Source organism: Salvelinus namaycush, unplaced genomic scaffold, assembly GCF_016432855.1.
Source record: "Salvelinus namaycush isolate Seneca unplaced genomic scaffold, SaNama_1.0 Scaffold89, whole genome shotgun sequence".
Taxonomy (NCBI): Eukaryota; Metazoa; Chordata; class Actinopteri; order Salmoniformes; family Salmonidae; genus Salvelinus; species Salvelinus namaycush.
Window position 1 is genome coordinate 79,538 of NW_024061630.1, and position 13,273 is coordinate 92,810.

Consider the following 13,273-nt stretch of genomic DNA (forward strand, 5'->3'; position numbering starts at 1 on the left):
ACCGGAGCCGACCGCTGGTGGAGCCTATTACCGGCGCCGACCGCGGGTGGAGCCTATTACCGGCACCGACCGCTGGTGGAGCCCATTACCGGCACCGACCGCTGGTGGAGCCCATTACCGGCAAGTTCAGGAGCAAAGTGGTAGAATCTTCAAAGGCCAGCAGCAGCTGGGGGGGAGAGGTTATTTTCTTCTGGTTTGGCTATATTGGTCTCTGGCTCCCTCTTTAATAATTTGTAATATCAGTGCTTAAAGCATCAGACAAGCTCAGTAGCCAACATATAGTTGATTTATTAACACATAGGGTGTGTGGCTATATGGAAAAATGCAAGTTTTTTTTTTTTTTTTGATTGGTCTAAAGAACAGACGACTCTTGGTCTGCCATCTTTTGTTGTTGTCGTCGTCAGAGACAACCCTATAATCCGCTCACATGCTCTGCTTATTATCTTGTAGATCTGACCATAGTACTACTTGCTAACCCAGAAACTTAATACCATATATTGTTCCCAGGGGGGTTAGGGGCTAAGACGTAGGAGATAAAGATAAGCTAGGGGTTTTGTTTCTAGACCAGATCGTGCCGGGCGTGTGAAGAATATAATGCTTTGTGTATAAGCGTACCTTCTTCCCCGTCGGTTTGTCCACCATGGCTCCATCTCTGTCTGTCCCGGGTTTGGCCATGGTGCAGTGTGCTGGTGGTGCGGACGGAGTCCCTCCCACCCACCGTGTGACTAGCTACGAGAGCTACGGCCCAGCACGCTCATCATGCACCTGCAACAGAAGACACGTAAGAGAACATTAACACTACATGTTATGATATGTTACGTTAGGTCGTGTGGCTAGCTACGGGCTAATCATGCTCCTGTAATGCACAGGAAGAGAACATCGACAATTCTCAAATGATATCAATTATCCTATCAGAAGCCATGACATAATTTTCTGGAATTTTCCAAGCGGTTTTAAAAAAGGCACAGTCAGTTGACTGTAAACTTCTGACCCACTGGAATTATAAGTGAAACAATCTGTCTGTAAACAATTGTTGGAAAAATTACTTGTGTCATGCACAAAGTAGATGTCCTAACCGACTTGCCAAAACTATAGTTTGTTATCAAGAAATTTGTGGAGTGGTTGAAAAACGAGTTTTAATGACTCCAACCTAAGTGTACGTAAACTTCCGACTTCAACTGTATATAGTGTATGTCATGTTAGTTGTGTGATGAGCTATGACTCAGCGCGTTCATTACGCTCCTACAACAACACAGGAGGGCATGGTGAGAATTTCAAGTCATTCACTTAAGACATACCCCCCCCCCCCCATACTAATACGATGACGCTTAAACTTAGAGAGCCTACAATTAAGCCCAACACTTCGCCTCAAATGAAACATAATTTCAATTGTATTCAAACTTCCTGGGGTCCGACAATTACAAACCATGAAAAATAACAGTGGGAGAGAAGAGGGTATTGTATTCTGTAAAAGTGGTTAAATAAAACAGAAAGCTCATAGGCCGATACCACTTTGTATGCATTGCTACATGGAAGTTTCCATGACTGTTGAAAGTGGCATTACTGTGACATGTAGAGAAATACAGTGCAGCGTAGGGGGGGAAAAAAAAACTGTGTGAATCATTTAGGTTAGGGGCTCTCTCTCACAGCGAAATCTCCCTCTCTCGCCCACTAGTCTATGGTCCTGTGTTGTCCTGATGATCATACTTCGACTGAATTTCAGTTTCAGCTTCAAAACAGCTGAAAAACCCCCCCCACACTATTTTTGGTTATAGAAAATATATATTTCACAGCGGTTTAGATGGTACAATGGTTATCTACATTATATTTGCTTGTTTTTGTCCTATAAACTCAAATGATTAGAATTATAGCGTCTTCAAATTTAAACTTCAAAACGGGATATGAACGTCCCAAGGATCCCGGATAAAGCCCTTTTTTTACATCAGCTGGTGTCACAAAGTGCTTGTACAGAAACCCAGCCTAAAACAGCAAGCAACACAGATGTAGAAGCACGGTGGGTGGCTAGGAAAAACTCCCTAGAAAGGCAGGAACCTAGGAAGAAACCTAGAGAGGAATTAGTAGCAGTGTTTTCTACAAGCACACGGAGTAGCCAGACAAATAGAAAAAAATATATTTTAAAAAATAGAGGTGTATTTGTGGTGCTGCACCGGCCGGACCGCGCTGCACCGGCCGGACCGCGCTGCACCGGCCGGACCGCGCTGCACCGGCCGGACCGCGCTGCACCGGCCGGACCGCGCTGCACCGGCCAGACCGCGCTGCACCGGCCAGACCACGCTGCACCGGCCAGACCACGCTGCACCGGCCAGACCACGCTGCACCGGCCAGACCACGCTGCACCGGCCAGACCACGCTGCACCGGCCAGACCACGCTGCACCGGCCAGACCATGTGGTACTGCATGTGCTGCTGAGGTCTTACTGGGGCCTTACGAGATGAGTGGGTGGCTTAGGGCTACATTACAGAGTGTGAGTGTGTGTGTGTGTATATATATAGAAGGGAGGAAGTGGACGAGTTATGTTACAGAGCAGTACAGCTCACATAGAAATGTATTGTGTCGTGTACAGTACAGGACTGATATGAAGTCAGTGATCAACTCTTACTCTTATATTATGGATCCCAGGCTTCTATATTATGGATCCCAGGCTTCTATATTATGGATCCCAGGCTTCTATATTATGGATCCCAGGCTTCTATATTATGGATCCCAGGCTTCTATATTATGGATCCCAGGCTTCTTTATTATGGATCCCAGGCTTCTATATTATGGCTGTAATGTTTATTATGGATCCCCAACAGCTGCAGCTACTCTTCCAGGGGTAAAGGCAGTTATATACAATGTTAAAAACATTATAAAAACACACCAGATTTTATAACGCATTAAGTCTCTCAGGCCACTACTCTACAACACAAAATCCATGTGTACGTGTGTGTATAGTGCGTATGATAACGTGTGTGTGTCTATTCACAGTCCCCACTGTTCCATAAGGTGTATTTTTACCTGCTTTTTAAATCTGATTCTACTGCTGCATCAGTTACCTGATGTGGAATAGAGTTCCATGTAGTCATGGCTCTATGTAGTACTGTGCGCCTCCCATAGTCTGTTCTGGACTTGGGGACTGTGAAGAGACCTCTGGTGGCATGTCTTGTGGGGTACGCATGGGTGTCTGAGCCGTGTGCTAGTAGCTTGAAAAAAACAGACACCTCGGTGGCATTGAGCAGGTCAATACTTCTCACAAATACATATTAGTGATAAAGTCAAATCTGTCCTCTACTTTGAGCTCCTCTCTGTGTACATTTAAGGGCCAGCCCGTGCTGCCCTGTACATTTTCCTAAGTCCCTCTTTGAAGGCACCTGACGACATGACAGTAGTCCAGGTGTTGGCTTGGGGCGGTATGCAGATTCTCATACCTTAATACCGCGCCCTTAATACCTTAAAATGACAGTAGTACAGGTGTTGGCTTGGGGCGGTATACAGATTCTCATACCTTAATACCGCGCCCTTAATACCTTAAATGACAGTAGTACAGGTGTTGGCTTGGGGCGGTATACAGATTCTCATACCTTAATACCGCGCCCTTAATACCTTAAATGACAGTAGTACAGGTGTTGGCTTGGGGCGGTATACAGATTCTCATACCTTAATACCGCGCCCTTGTGCCATACCTGGAAAACTCAGTAATACCGGCACGGAACCGTAATAGGGTGCTATTTTCAAAACCCTACTGGGGCTTCTGTAATCTGAAAGGTTAGCGATGCTAACAATGACATGTAAAATCCCATTGGAGAATGCTAACGAGAGCATAGAGCATATTTTATACGATGTCTGAAACTATTTTCAAGGACAGACAAGGTCATAAAGTTAAACAATGAACTAAAGGCTCTTGATCCAGGAGGGTTTATTATGGATCAGTTTGTTGCCAAGGCAGCAGCTACTCTTCCTGGGGTTTATTATGGATCCCCATTAGTTCCTGCCAAGGCAGCAGCTACTCTTCCTGGGGTTTATTATGGATACCCATTAGTTCCTGCCAAGGCAGCAGCTACTCTTCCTGGGGTTTATTATGGATCCCCATTAGTTCCTGCCAAGGCAGCAGCTACTCTACCTGGGGTTTATTATGGATACCCATTCGTTCCTGCCAAGGCAGCAGCTACTCTTCCTGGGGTTTATTATGGATCCCCATTAGTTCCTGTCAAGGCAGCGGCTACTCTTCCTGGGGTTTATTATGGATCCCCATTAGTTCCTGCCAAGGCAGCAGCTACTCTTCCTGGGGTTTATTATGGATCCCCATTAGTTCCTGCCAAGGCAGCAGCTACTCTTCCTGGGGTTTATTATGGATCCCCATTAGTTCCTGCCAAGGCAGCAGCTACTCTACCTGGGGTTTATTATGGATCCCCATTAGTTCCTGCCAAGGCAGCAGCTACTCTACCTGGGGTTTATTATGGATACCCATTAGTTCCTGCCAAGGCAGCAGCTACTCTTCCTGGGGTTTATTATGGATCCCCATTAGTTCCTGCCAAGGCAGCAGCTACTCTACCTGGGGTTTATTATGGATCCCCATTAGTTCCTGCCAAGGCAGCAGCTACTCTTCCTGGGGTTTATTATGGATCCCCATTAGTTCCTGCCAAGGCAGCAGCTACTCTTCCTGGGGTTTATTATGGATCCCCATTAGTTCCTGTCAAGGCAGCAGCTACTCTTCCTGGGGTTTATTATGGATCCCCATTAGTTCCTGCCAAGGCAGCAGCTACTCTTCCTGGGGTTTATTATGGATCCCCATTAGTTCCTGCCAAGGCAGCAGCTACTCTTCCTGGGGTTTATTATGGATCCCCATTAGTTCCTGCCAAGGCAGCAGCTACTCTTCCTGGGGTCCAGCAACATTATGGCAGTTATAGTGCATTCGGAAAGTATTCAGACCCCATCACTTTTTTCCACATTTTGTTACGTTACAGCCTTATTATAAAATTGATTAACTGTTTCTCATTAATCTATACAAAACACCATCATGACATAGCTAAAACAGTTTTAGAATTTTTTGCAAATGTATAATAAAATACCTTACGTAAGTATTCAGACCCTTCCATGCCACCCATTCTGAAACTAACTGCAGCTCTTTGTTAAGTGTTGCAGTCATTTCAGTCGCTGTAGTAGCTAACGTCTATAATGTTGAGTCATCCGCATACATAGACACATTGGTTTTATTCAAGGCCAGTGGCATGTCGTTAGTAAAGATTTTTTTTAAAGGGGCCTAGACAGCTACCCTGGGGAATTCCTGATTCTACCTGGATCATGTTGGAGAGGCTTCCATTAAAGAACACCCTCTGTGTGTCTGTTAGACAGGTAACTCTTTATCCACAATATAGCAGGGGGTGTAAAGCCATAACACATCCGTTTTTCCAGCAGCAGATTATGATAAATGTATAAAGCAGCATTGAAGTCTAACAAAACAGCTCCAAAAATAATTTGCTATTCTTATTATTATTTTTTTTTAATCTAGCCATGGTGTCTTCACCAAGATGAGAAACAATTACAAACAATTAGAAACCTCTGTATTCCAAGACCTCTGGAGTGGACAGGTAGTCATTGATGCAGAGAGAAGAAGAATACGATTAGGGTTGAGGGATATCGTCGATAGAATACCTACAAGTGAGGGACAAGATGCTAACAAATGAAGGGACAAGATGCTAACAAATGAAGGGACAAGATGCTAACAAATGAAGGGACAAGATGCTAACAAATGAAGGGACAAGATGCTAACAAATGAAGGACAAGATGCTGACTATTAGAGGACTACTCATGCAGTTTGGGCCGGTGCATCGTCATAATATTGTCCTTCATTCATCCAGGTGATTTTATTTTTTCGGTTCACCACCTGGTACCTTGTTGACACACAGCAAAGAGCGAGATTTAAAACCCCGGTCTTCAGATGGGCTTTAGGAAGACAAGTTTAACTTATTAAGAACAGCAGTAAATGTAAAATCAGATACTTAATTAAAAAGTTGAGTGTTATGGTCGTTGTTACATGGCTTCTTATCCAGAGGACCAGTGTGGTGTTATGGTCGTTGTTACATGGCTTCTTATCCAGAGGACCAGTGTGGTGTGATGGTCGTTGTTACATGGCTTCTTATCCAGAGGACCAGTGTGGTGTTATGGTCGTTGTTACATGGCTTCTTATCCAGAGGACCAGTGTGGTGTTATGGTCGTTGTTACATGGCTTCTTATCCAGAGGACCAGTGTGGTGTTATGGTCGTTGTTACATGGCTTCTTATCCAGAGGACCAGCGTGGTGTTATGGTCGTTGTTACATGGCTTCTTATCCAGAGGACCAGTGTGGTGTTATGGTCGTTGTTACATGGCTTCTTATCCAGAGGACCAGTGTGGTGTTATGGTCGTTGTTACATGGCTTCTTATCCAGAGGACCAGTGTGGTGTTATGGTCGTTGTTACATGGCTTCTTATCCAGAGGACCAGTGTGGTGTTATGGTCGTTGTTACATGGCTTCTTATCCAGAGGACCAGCGTGGTGTTATGGTCGTTGTTACATGGCTTCTTATCCAGAGGACCAGTATGGTGTTATGGTCGTTGTTACATGGCTTCTTATCCAGAGGACCAGTGTGGTGTTATGGTCGTTGTTACATGGCTTCTTATCCAGAGGACCAGTGTGGTGTTATGGTCGTTGTTACATGGCTTCTTATCCAGAGGACCAGTGTGGTGTTATGGTCGTTGTTACATGGCTTCTTATCCACAGAGGACCAGCGTGGTGTTATGGTCGTTGTTACATGGCTTCTTATCCAGAGGACCAGTGTGGTGTTATGGTCGTTGTTACATGGCTTCTTATCCAGAGGACCAGCGTGGTGTTATGGTCGTTGTTACATGGCTTCTTATCCAGAGGACCAGTATGGTGTTATGGTCGTTGTTACATGGCTTCTTATCCAGAGGACCAGTGTGGTGTTATGGTCGTTGTTACATGGCTTCTTATCCAGAGGACCAGCGTGGTGTTATGGTCGTTGTTACATGGCTTCTTATCCAGAGGACCAGCGTGGTGTTATGGTCGTTGTTACATGACTTCTTATCCAGAGGACCAGTCTGGTGTTATGGTCGTTGTTACATGGCTTCTTATCCAGAGGACCAGTGTGGTGTTATGGTCGTTGTTACATGGCTTCTTATCCAGAGAGGACCAGTGTGGTGTTATGGTCGTTGTTACATGGCTTCTTATCCAGAGGACCAGCGTGGTGTTATGGTCGTTGTTCCATGGCTTCTTATCCAGAGGACCAGTGTGGTGTTATGGTCGTTGTTACATGGCTTCTTATCCAGAGGACCAGTGTGGTGTTATGGTCGTTGTTACATGGCTTCTTATCCACAGAGGACCAGTGTGGTGTTATGGTCGTTGTTACATGGCTTCTTATCCAGAGGACCAGTGTGGTGTTATGGTCGTTGTTACATGGCTTCTTATCCAGAGGACCAGTGTGGTGTTATGGTCGTTGTTACATGGCTTCTTATCCAGAGGACCAGTGTGGTGTTATGGTCGTTGTTACATGGCTTCTTATCCAGAGGACCAGTGTGGTGTTATGGTCGTTGTTACATGGCTTCTTATCCAGAGGACCAGTGTGGTGTGATGGTCGTTGTTACATGGCTTCTTATCCACAGAGGACCAGTGTGGTGTTATGGTCGTTGTTACATGGCTTCTTATCCAGAGGACCAGTGTGGTGTTATGGTCGTTGTTACATGGCTTCTTATCCAGAGGACCAGTGTGGTGTTATGGTCGTTGTTACATGGCTTCTTATCCAGAGGACCAGCGTGGTGTTATGGTCGTTGTTACATGGCTTCTTATCCAGAGGACCAGTGTGGTGTTATGGTCGTTGTTACATGGCTTCTTATCCAGAGGACCAGTATGGTGTTATGGTCGTTGTTACATGGCTTCTTATCCAGAGGACCAGTATGGTGTTATGGTCGTTGTTACATGGCTTCTTATCCAGAGGACCAGCGTGGTGTTATGGTCGTTGTTACATGGCTTCTTATCCAGAGGACCAGTATGGTGTTATGGTCGTTGTTACATGGCTTCTTATCCAGAGGACCAGTGTGGTGTTATGGTCGTTGTTACATGGCTTCTTATCCAGAGGACCAGCGTGGTGTTATGGTCGTTGTTACATGGCTTCTTATCCAGAGGACCAGCGTGGTGTTATGGTCGTTGTTACATGGCTTCTTATCCAGAGGACCAGTGTGGTGTTATGGTCGTTGTTACATGGCTTCTTATCCAGAGGACCAGTGTGGTGTTATGGTCGTTGTTACATGGCTTCTTATCCAGAGGACCAGTGTGGTGTTATGGTCGTTGTTACATGGCTTCTTATCCAGAGGCCCAGTGTGGTGTTATGGTCGTTGTTACATGGCTTCTTATCCAGAGGACCAGTGTGGTGTTATGGTCGTTGTTACATGGCTTCTTATCCAGAGGACCAGTGTGGTGTGATGGTCGTTGTTACATGGCTTCTTATCCAGAGGACCAGTGTGGTGTTATGGTCGTTGTTACATGGCTTCTTATCCAGAGGACCAGTGTGGTGTTATGGTCGTTGTTACATGGCTTCTTATCCAGAGGACCAGTGTGGTGTTATGGTCGTTGTTACATGGCTTCTTATCCAGAGGACCAGTGTGGTGTTATGGTCGTTGTTACATGGCTTCTTATCCAGAGGACCAGTGTGGTGTTATGGTCGTTGTTACATGGCTTCTTAACCACAGAGGACCAGTGTGGTGTTATGGTCGTTGTTACATGGCTTCTTATCCAGAGGACCAGTGTGGTGTTATGGTCGTTGTTACATGGCTTCTTATCCAGAGGACCAGCGTGGTGTTATGGTCGTTGTTACATGGCTTCTTATCCACAGAGGACCAGTGTGGTGTTATGGTCGTTGTTACATGGCTTCTTATCCAGAGGACCAGTGTGGTGTTATGGTCGTTGTTACATGGCTTCTTATCCAGAGGACCAGCGTGGTGTTATGGTCGTTGTTACATGGCTTCTTATCCAGAGGACCAGCGTGGTGTTATGGTCGTTGTTACATGGCTTCTTATCCAGAGGACCAGTATGGTGTTATGGTCGTTGTTACATGGCTTCTTATCCAGAGGACCAGTGTGGTGTTATGGTCGTTGTTACATGGCTTCTTATCCAGAGGACCAGTGTGGTGTTATGGTCGTTGTTACATGGCTTCTTATCTAGAGGACCAGTGTGGTGTTATGGTCGTTGTTACATGGCTTCTTATCCAGAGGACCAGTGTGGTGTTATGGTCGTTGTTACATGGCTTCTTATCCAGAGGACCAGTGTGGTGTTATGGTCGTTGTTACATGGCTTCTTATCCAGAGGACCAGTGTGGTGTTATGGTCGTTGTTACATGGCTTCTTATCCAGAGGACCAGTGTGGTGTTATGGTCGTTGTTACATGGCTTCTTATCCAGAGGACCAGTGTGGTGTTATGGTCGTTGTTACATGGCTTCTTATCCAGAGGACCAGTGTGGTGTTATGGTCGTTGTTACATGGCTTCTTATCCAGAGGACCAGTGTGGTGTTATGGTCGTTGTTACATGGCTTCTTATCCAGAGGACCAGTGTGGTGTTATGGTCGTTGTTGCATGGCTTCTTATCCAGAGGACCAGTGTGGTGTTATGGTCGTTGTTGCATGGCTTCTTATCCAGAGGACCAGTGTGGTGTTATGGTCGTTGTTACATGGCTTCTTATCCAGAGGACCAGTGTGGTGTTATGGTCGTTGTTACATGGCTTCTTATCCAGAGGACCAGTGTGGTGTTATGGTCGTTGTTACATGGCTTCTTATCCACAGAGGACCAGTGTGGTGTTATGGTCGTTGTTCCATGGCTTCTTATCCAGAGGACCAGCGTGGTGTTATGGTCGTTGTTACATAGCTTCTTATCCACAGAGGACCAGTGTGGGTGCAGGGTTGTGTCCTAACCAAGCAACAACAAACCTGATTCAACTAATCATGCCCTTCGAAGTACATGGTTATCTAGTCAACCCCGCATGGCAAGCAGCCGTTAACACAGCTGAGAGAGAGCTCTCTCTCTCACAGCACAGAGAGAGGAGAACGACAAAAAGAGAGAGGAGAACGACAGAACGAGAGAGGAGGGGGACAGAACGAGAGAGGGGGACAGAAAGAGAGAAGAGAACGACAGAACGAGAGAGGCACAGAACGACAGAACGAGAGAGGCACAGAACGAGGCACAGAACGAGAGAGGCACAGAACGAGGCCCAGAACGAGAGAGGCACAGAACGAGGCCCAGAACGAGAGAGGCACAGAACGAGGCCCAGAACGAGAGAGGCACAGAACGAGAGAGGAGAGGCACAGAACGAGAGAGGAGAGGCACAGAACGAGAGAGGCACAGAACGAGAGAGGCAGAGAACGAGAGAGGCACAGAACGAGAGAGGAGAGGCACAGAACGAGAGAGGCACAGAACGAGAGAGGCAGAGAACGAGAGAGGCAGAGAACGAGAGAGGCACAGAACGAGGCACAGAACGAGAGGCACAGAACGAGAGAGGAGAGGCACAGAACGAGAGAGGAGAGGCACAGAACGAGAGAGGAGAGGCACAGAACGAGAGAGGAGAGGCACAGAACGAGAGAGGAGAGGCACATAACGAGAGAGGAGAGGCACAGAACGAGAGAGGAGAGGCGGACAGAAACAGCACAAGTGACAGCGATGAAGGTAGATGCAAAATAAAGTATGTTAAACAAGAACAATGCTGCTCTTACCCATAACCCATAACCTGATGTTGGCAAGACGAACACGTTGCCGTGTCATCTCCCCACACACACACACACGCGAGCTGAAGCCAACTGCAGCGCAGATGGTACAGATACTTCATAAGACTTTCGGTTTCACAACCTCATTCACACAACTGCTGCATTGAGCCAAACCCACTCCGCTCAAGGGTTGGGCGATGTCTGGAACGACACGTTGTCCCCGTCGCCCTTATCCAACACATCGCTGATATATATGACAGTCTATTTTTCTTCCTTTTTTTTCTTCTTCACTAATTTTGGTTATTTTCATACTTATTTATAGTTGTGGCAACAGTTTGATAAAAGGCCTATTAGTTTATAGCATAAGCCAACATCCATTATTTTGTAAGTCTTATAAAGAATGTTATAAATTAGTGATGCCACTAATGACATTTTTTGGCTGATACCGATATTTAAATTTTTGGGGTCGTGGACGCAGCGGTCTAAGGCACAGCATCTCAGTGCAAGAGTCATCACTAAAGTCCCTGGTTCGAATCCAGGCTGTATCACATCCGGCCGTGATTGAGAGTCCCATAGGGCAGCGCACAATTGGCCCAGCGTCGTCCGGGCCGTCATTGTAAATTAGAATTTGTTCTTAACTGACTTCCTTGACCAATCAGAACCTGAATATGACTGCACCGTCACGTAATAATTTAACACGTTCATACATTTTTCAGTTATTACACAATCACTCATACTTCGTATGTCACAACAGTTCATCGATACGTATGCTATGATGCTGGTAAAGTTGTCTCGCGCACCTACAGTGCTGGGCATAAAGAAAAGCTAGCTAGCTCATGGATGCAAACAATGTTCTTCCCCAAAAACAAAGCAAAACGACAATCTGTTTCAGTAGCTATAGTTAGCTAGCTAACTATATAGCTAGGTGTCATCCTCTAAAATAACCCTAATTTATAAGACAGTTCTTATTTGATTAATGGTGGTCGGACTCATCTACGTGAAGCTAGCCACAATAAGGATTAGCAACAATAGTGGACTTTGCGGTTACCCTTCAAAATAAAAGTATGTCATTGACAGTGATTCAAATGAATACAAATAGTAGAATTATGCCATAAATGAATTGATCAAGCTAAACAAGGTTGGAATGTTGTTATATAAAAGACAATAAAAGACAATTATTTGTTAATTTGACAAAATTGTTGAAATCACACTGGATGTATTGTACTTTAGAATTGCATTAGGGGCATACTTATTTCACTGTACAGCCTTACCTATGGATTGGGGATCAATGACATTAATGGATCAATGACACGGGGTAGCAGTCTACTCAGTGACACCCAGAGAACATTACCGTCGTAGCTCTTATTGCGGGACTCTGAAACCACTGTGAATTGAGCCACATTTATTGTCAACCTTTGTGTATTGAACACTATTCCAGAGGATAAACAATACTGCGTGGATGTTTTGGAGTCTGAAAACCGAGGACGTTGGGGAAAAAATATCTTGGGTACTGAGTAAACCGATATCCCATTTCATTGATCCCCAATCCTTAGGTCAAACTGTACAGTGCAATATGAATGTCAATACACACAATAGGCTGACTGGGGAGGTGATTTCAGTCACAACGCTAATATTTGTGTGAACTCTTCAGTTGTGTTCTGACTGATACCCCATTTCATTGCTTCACATTACAACCTTGTTTAACATTATCTAGTCTAAATACGGCATGATTCCACCAATTGTTACCTTCTGCGTCAGTTTCAAAAAAAGAGGTACTTTTATTTTGAAGGCAAACCACAAATTCCAAAATTGTGCCTAATCCTTATTGTGGCTAGCTTCACAACACAAACTAAATTCTGCGAGACAACTCAAAAATGCCGAAATCCATTAAAAAACGGCAAGATAATGGAATTCATTGCCCTTGACAAATCAACCGTCCCTCTGTCGTGGACGATGTTGGTTTTCTCCGACTGGTCGAGCTACGCACTATTTTTCAGATGTTACACAGTATTGTTGAAAAGTACATCTATAAGCTACCTTGCTATTAGCTTCACGACTGACATTTTCCCCACGAGTCTGACAGCACTGTGGGTCGACGAGGATTTCGTACAGAGGAAAGCCGTATTGCTCAAGAATGACTGGTTCTCATACGGCTGCTGCCATTTCAAACAACTGACTGGAGAAATAAGCTCATCAACTGTGTCTGCAGCAGACGTTGATACCCCTCTGTCATGGCATTGAAACGTCTGCTCAACAAAACTGCCCACACAGACCGTGGGGTTAAAACGTACAAAAAGTACTCCAGGCTGTGAACAAGCGAGTCGGTGGCATTCTCTCTGAGCCTCTTTACTGTGTCGCCACCATGCTCGATGCTAGGTACAAGGACACCCTACTTCATTGCAGACAAGAAACAGGGTTTACGTGAAATGTTACAGACACAGCTGGACAAGATGGAAAACGGACACAGTGACACACGGAGGAAGAGGCCAGACAGACAGAGCTGAAACTTCCCTGCTTGACATGTATGATGAAAT

At 45.3% G+C, this 13,273-nt stretch overlaps 1 protein-coding gene across 1 annotated transcript in view; it reads right to left on the minus strand.

Moving 5' to 3' along the window:
- LOC120043291 (ankyrin repeat domain-containing protein 12-like) overlaps positions 1-13,273 on the minus strand; it is an 85,816-nt gene that overhangs the window by 46,171 nt on the left and 26,372 nt on the right. The window contains exon 2 of the mRNA XM_038987915.1: positions 616-765. Within this exon, the coding sequence (XP_038843843.1) occupies positions 616-675 (60 nt within the window). The 5' untranslated portion in view covers positions 676-765. The remainder of the gene's footprint in view (positions 1-615; positions 766-13,273) is intronic.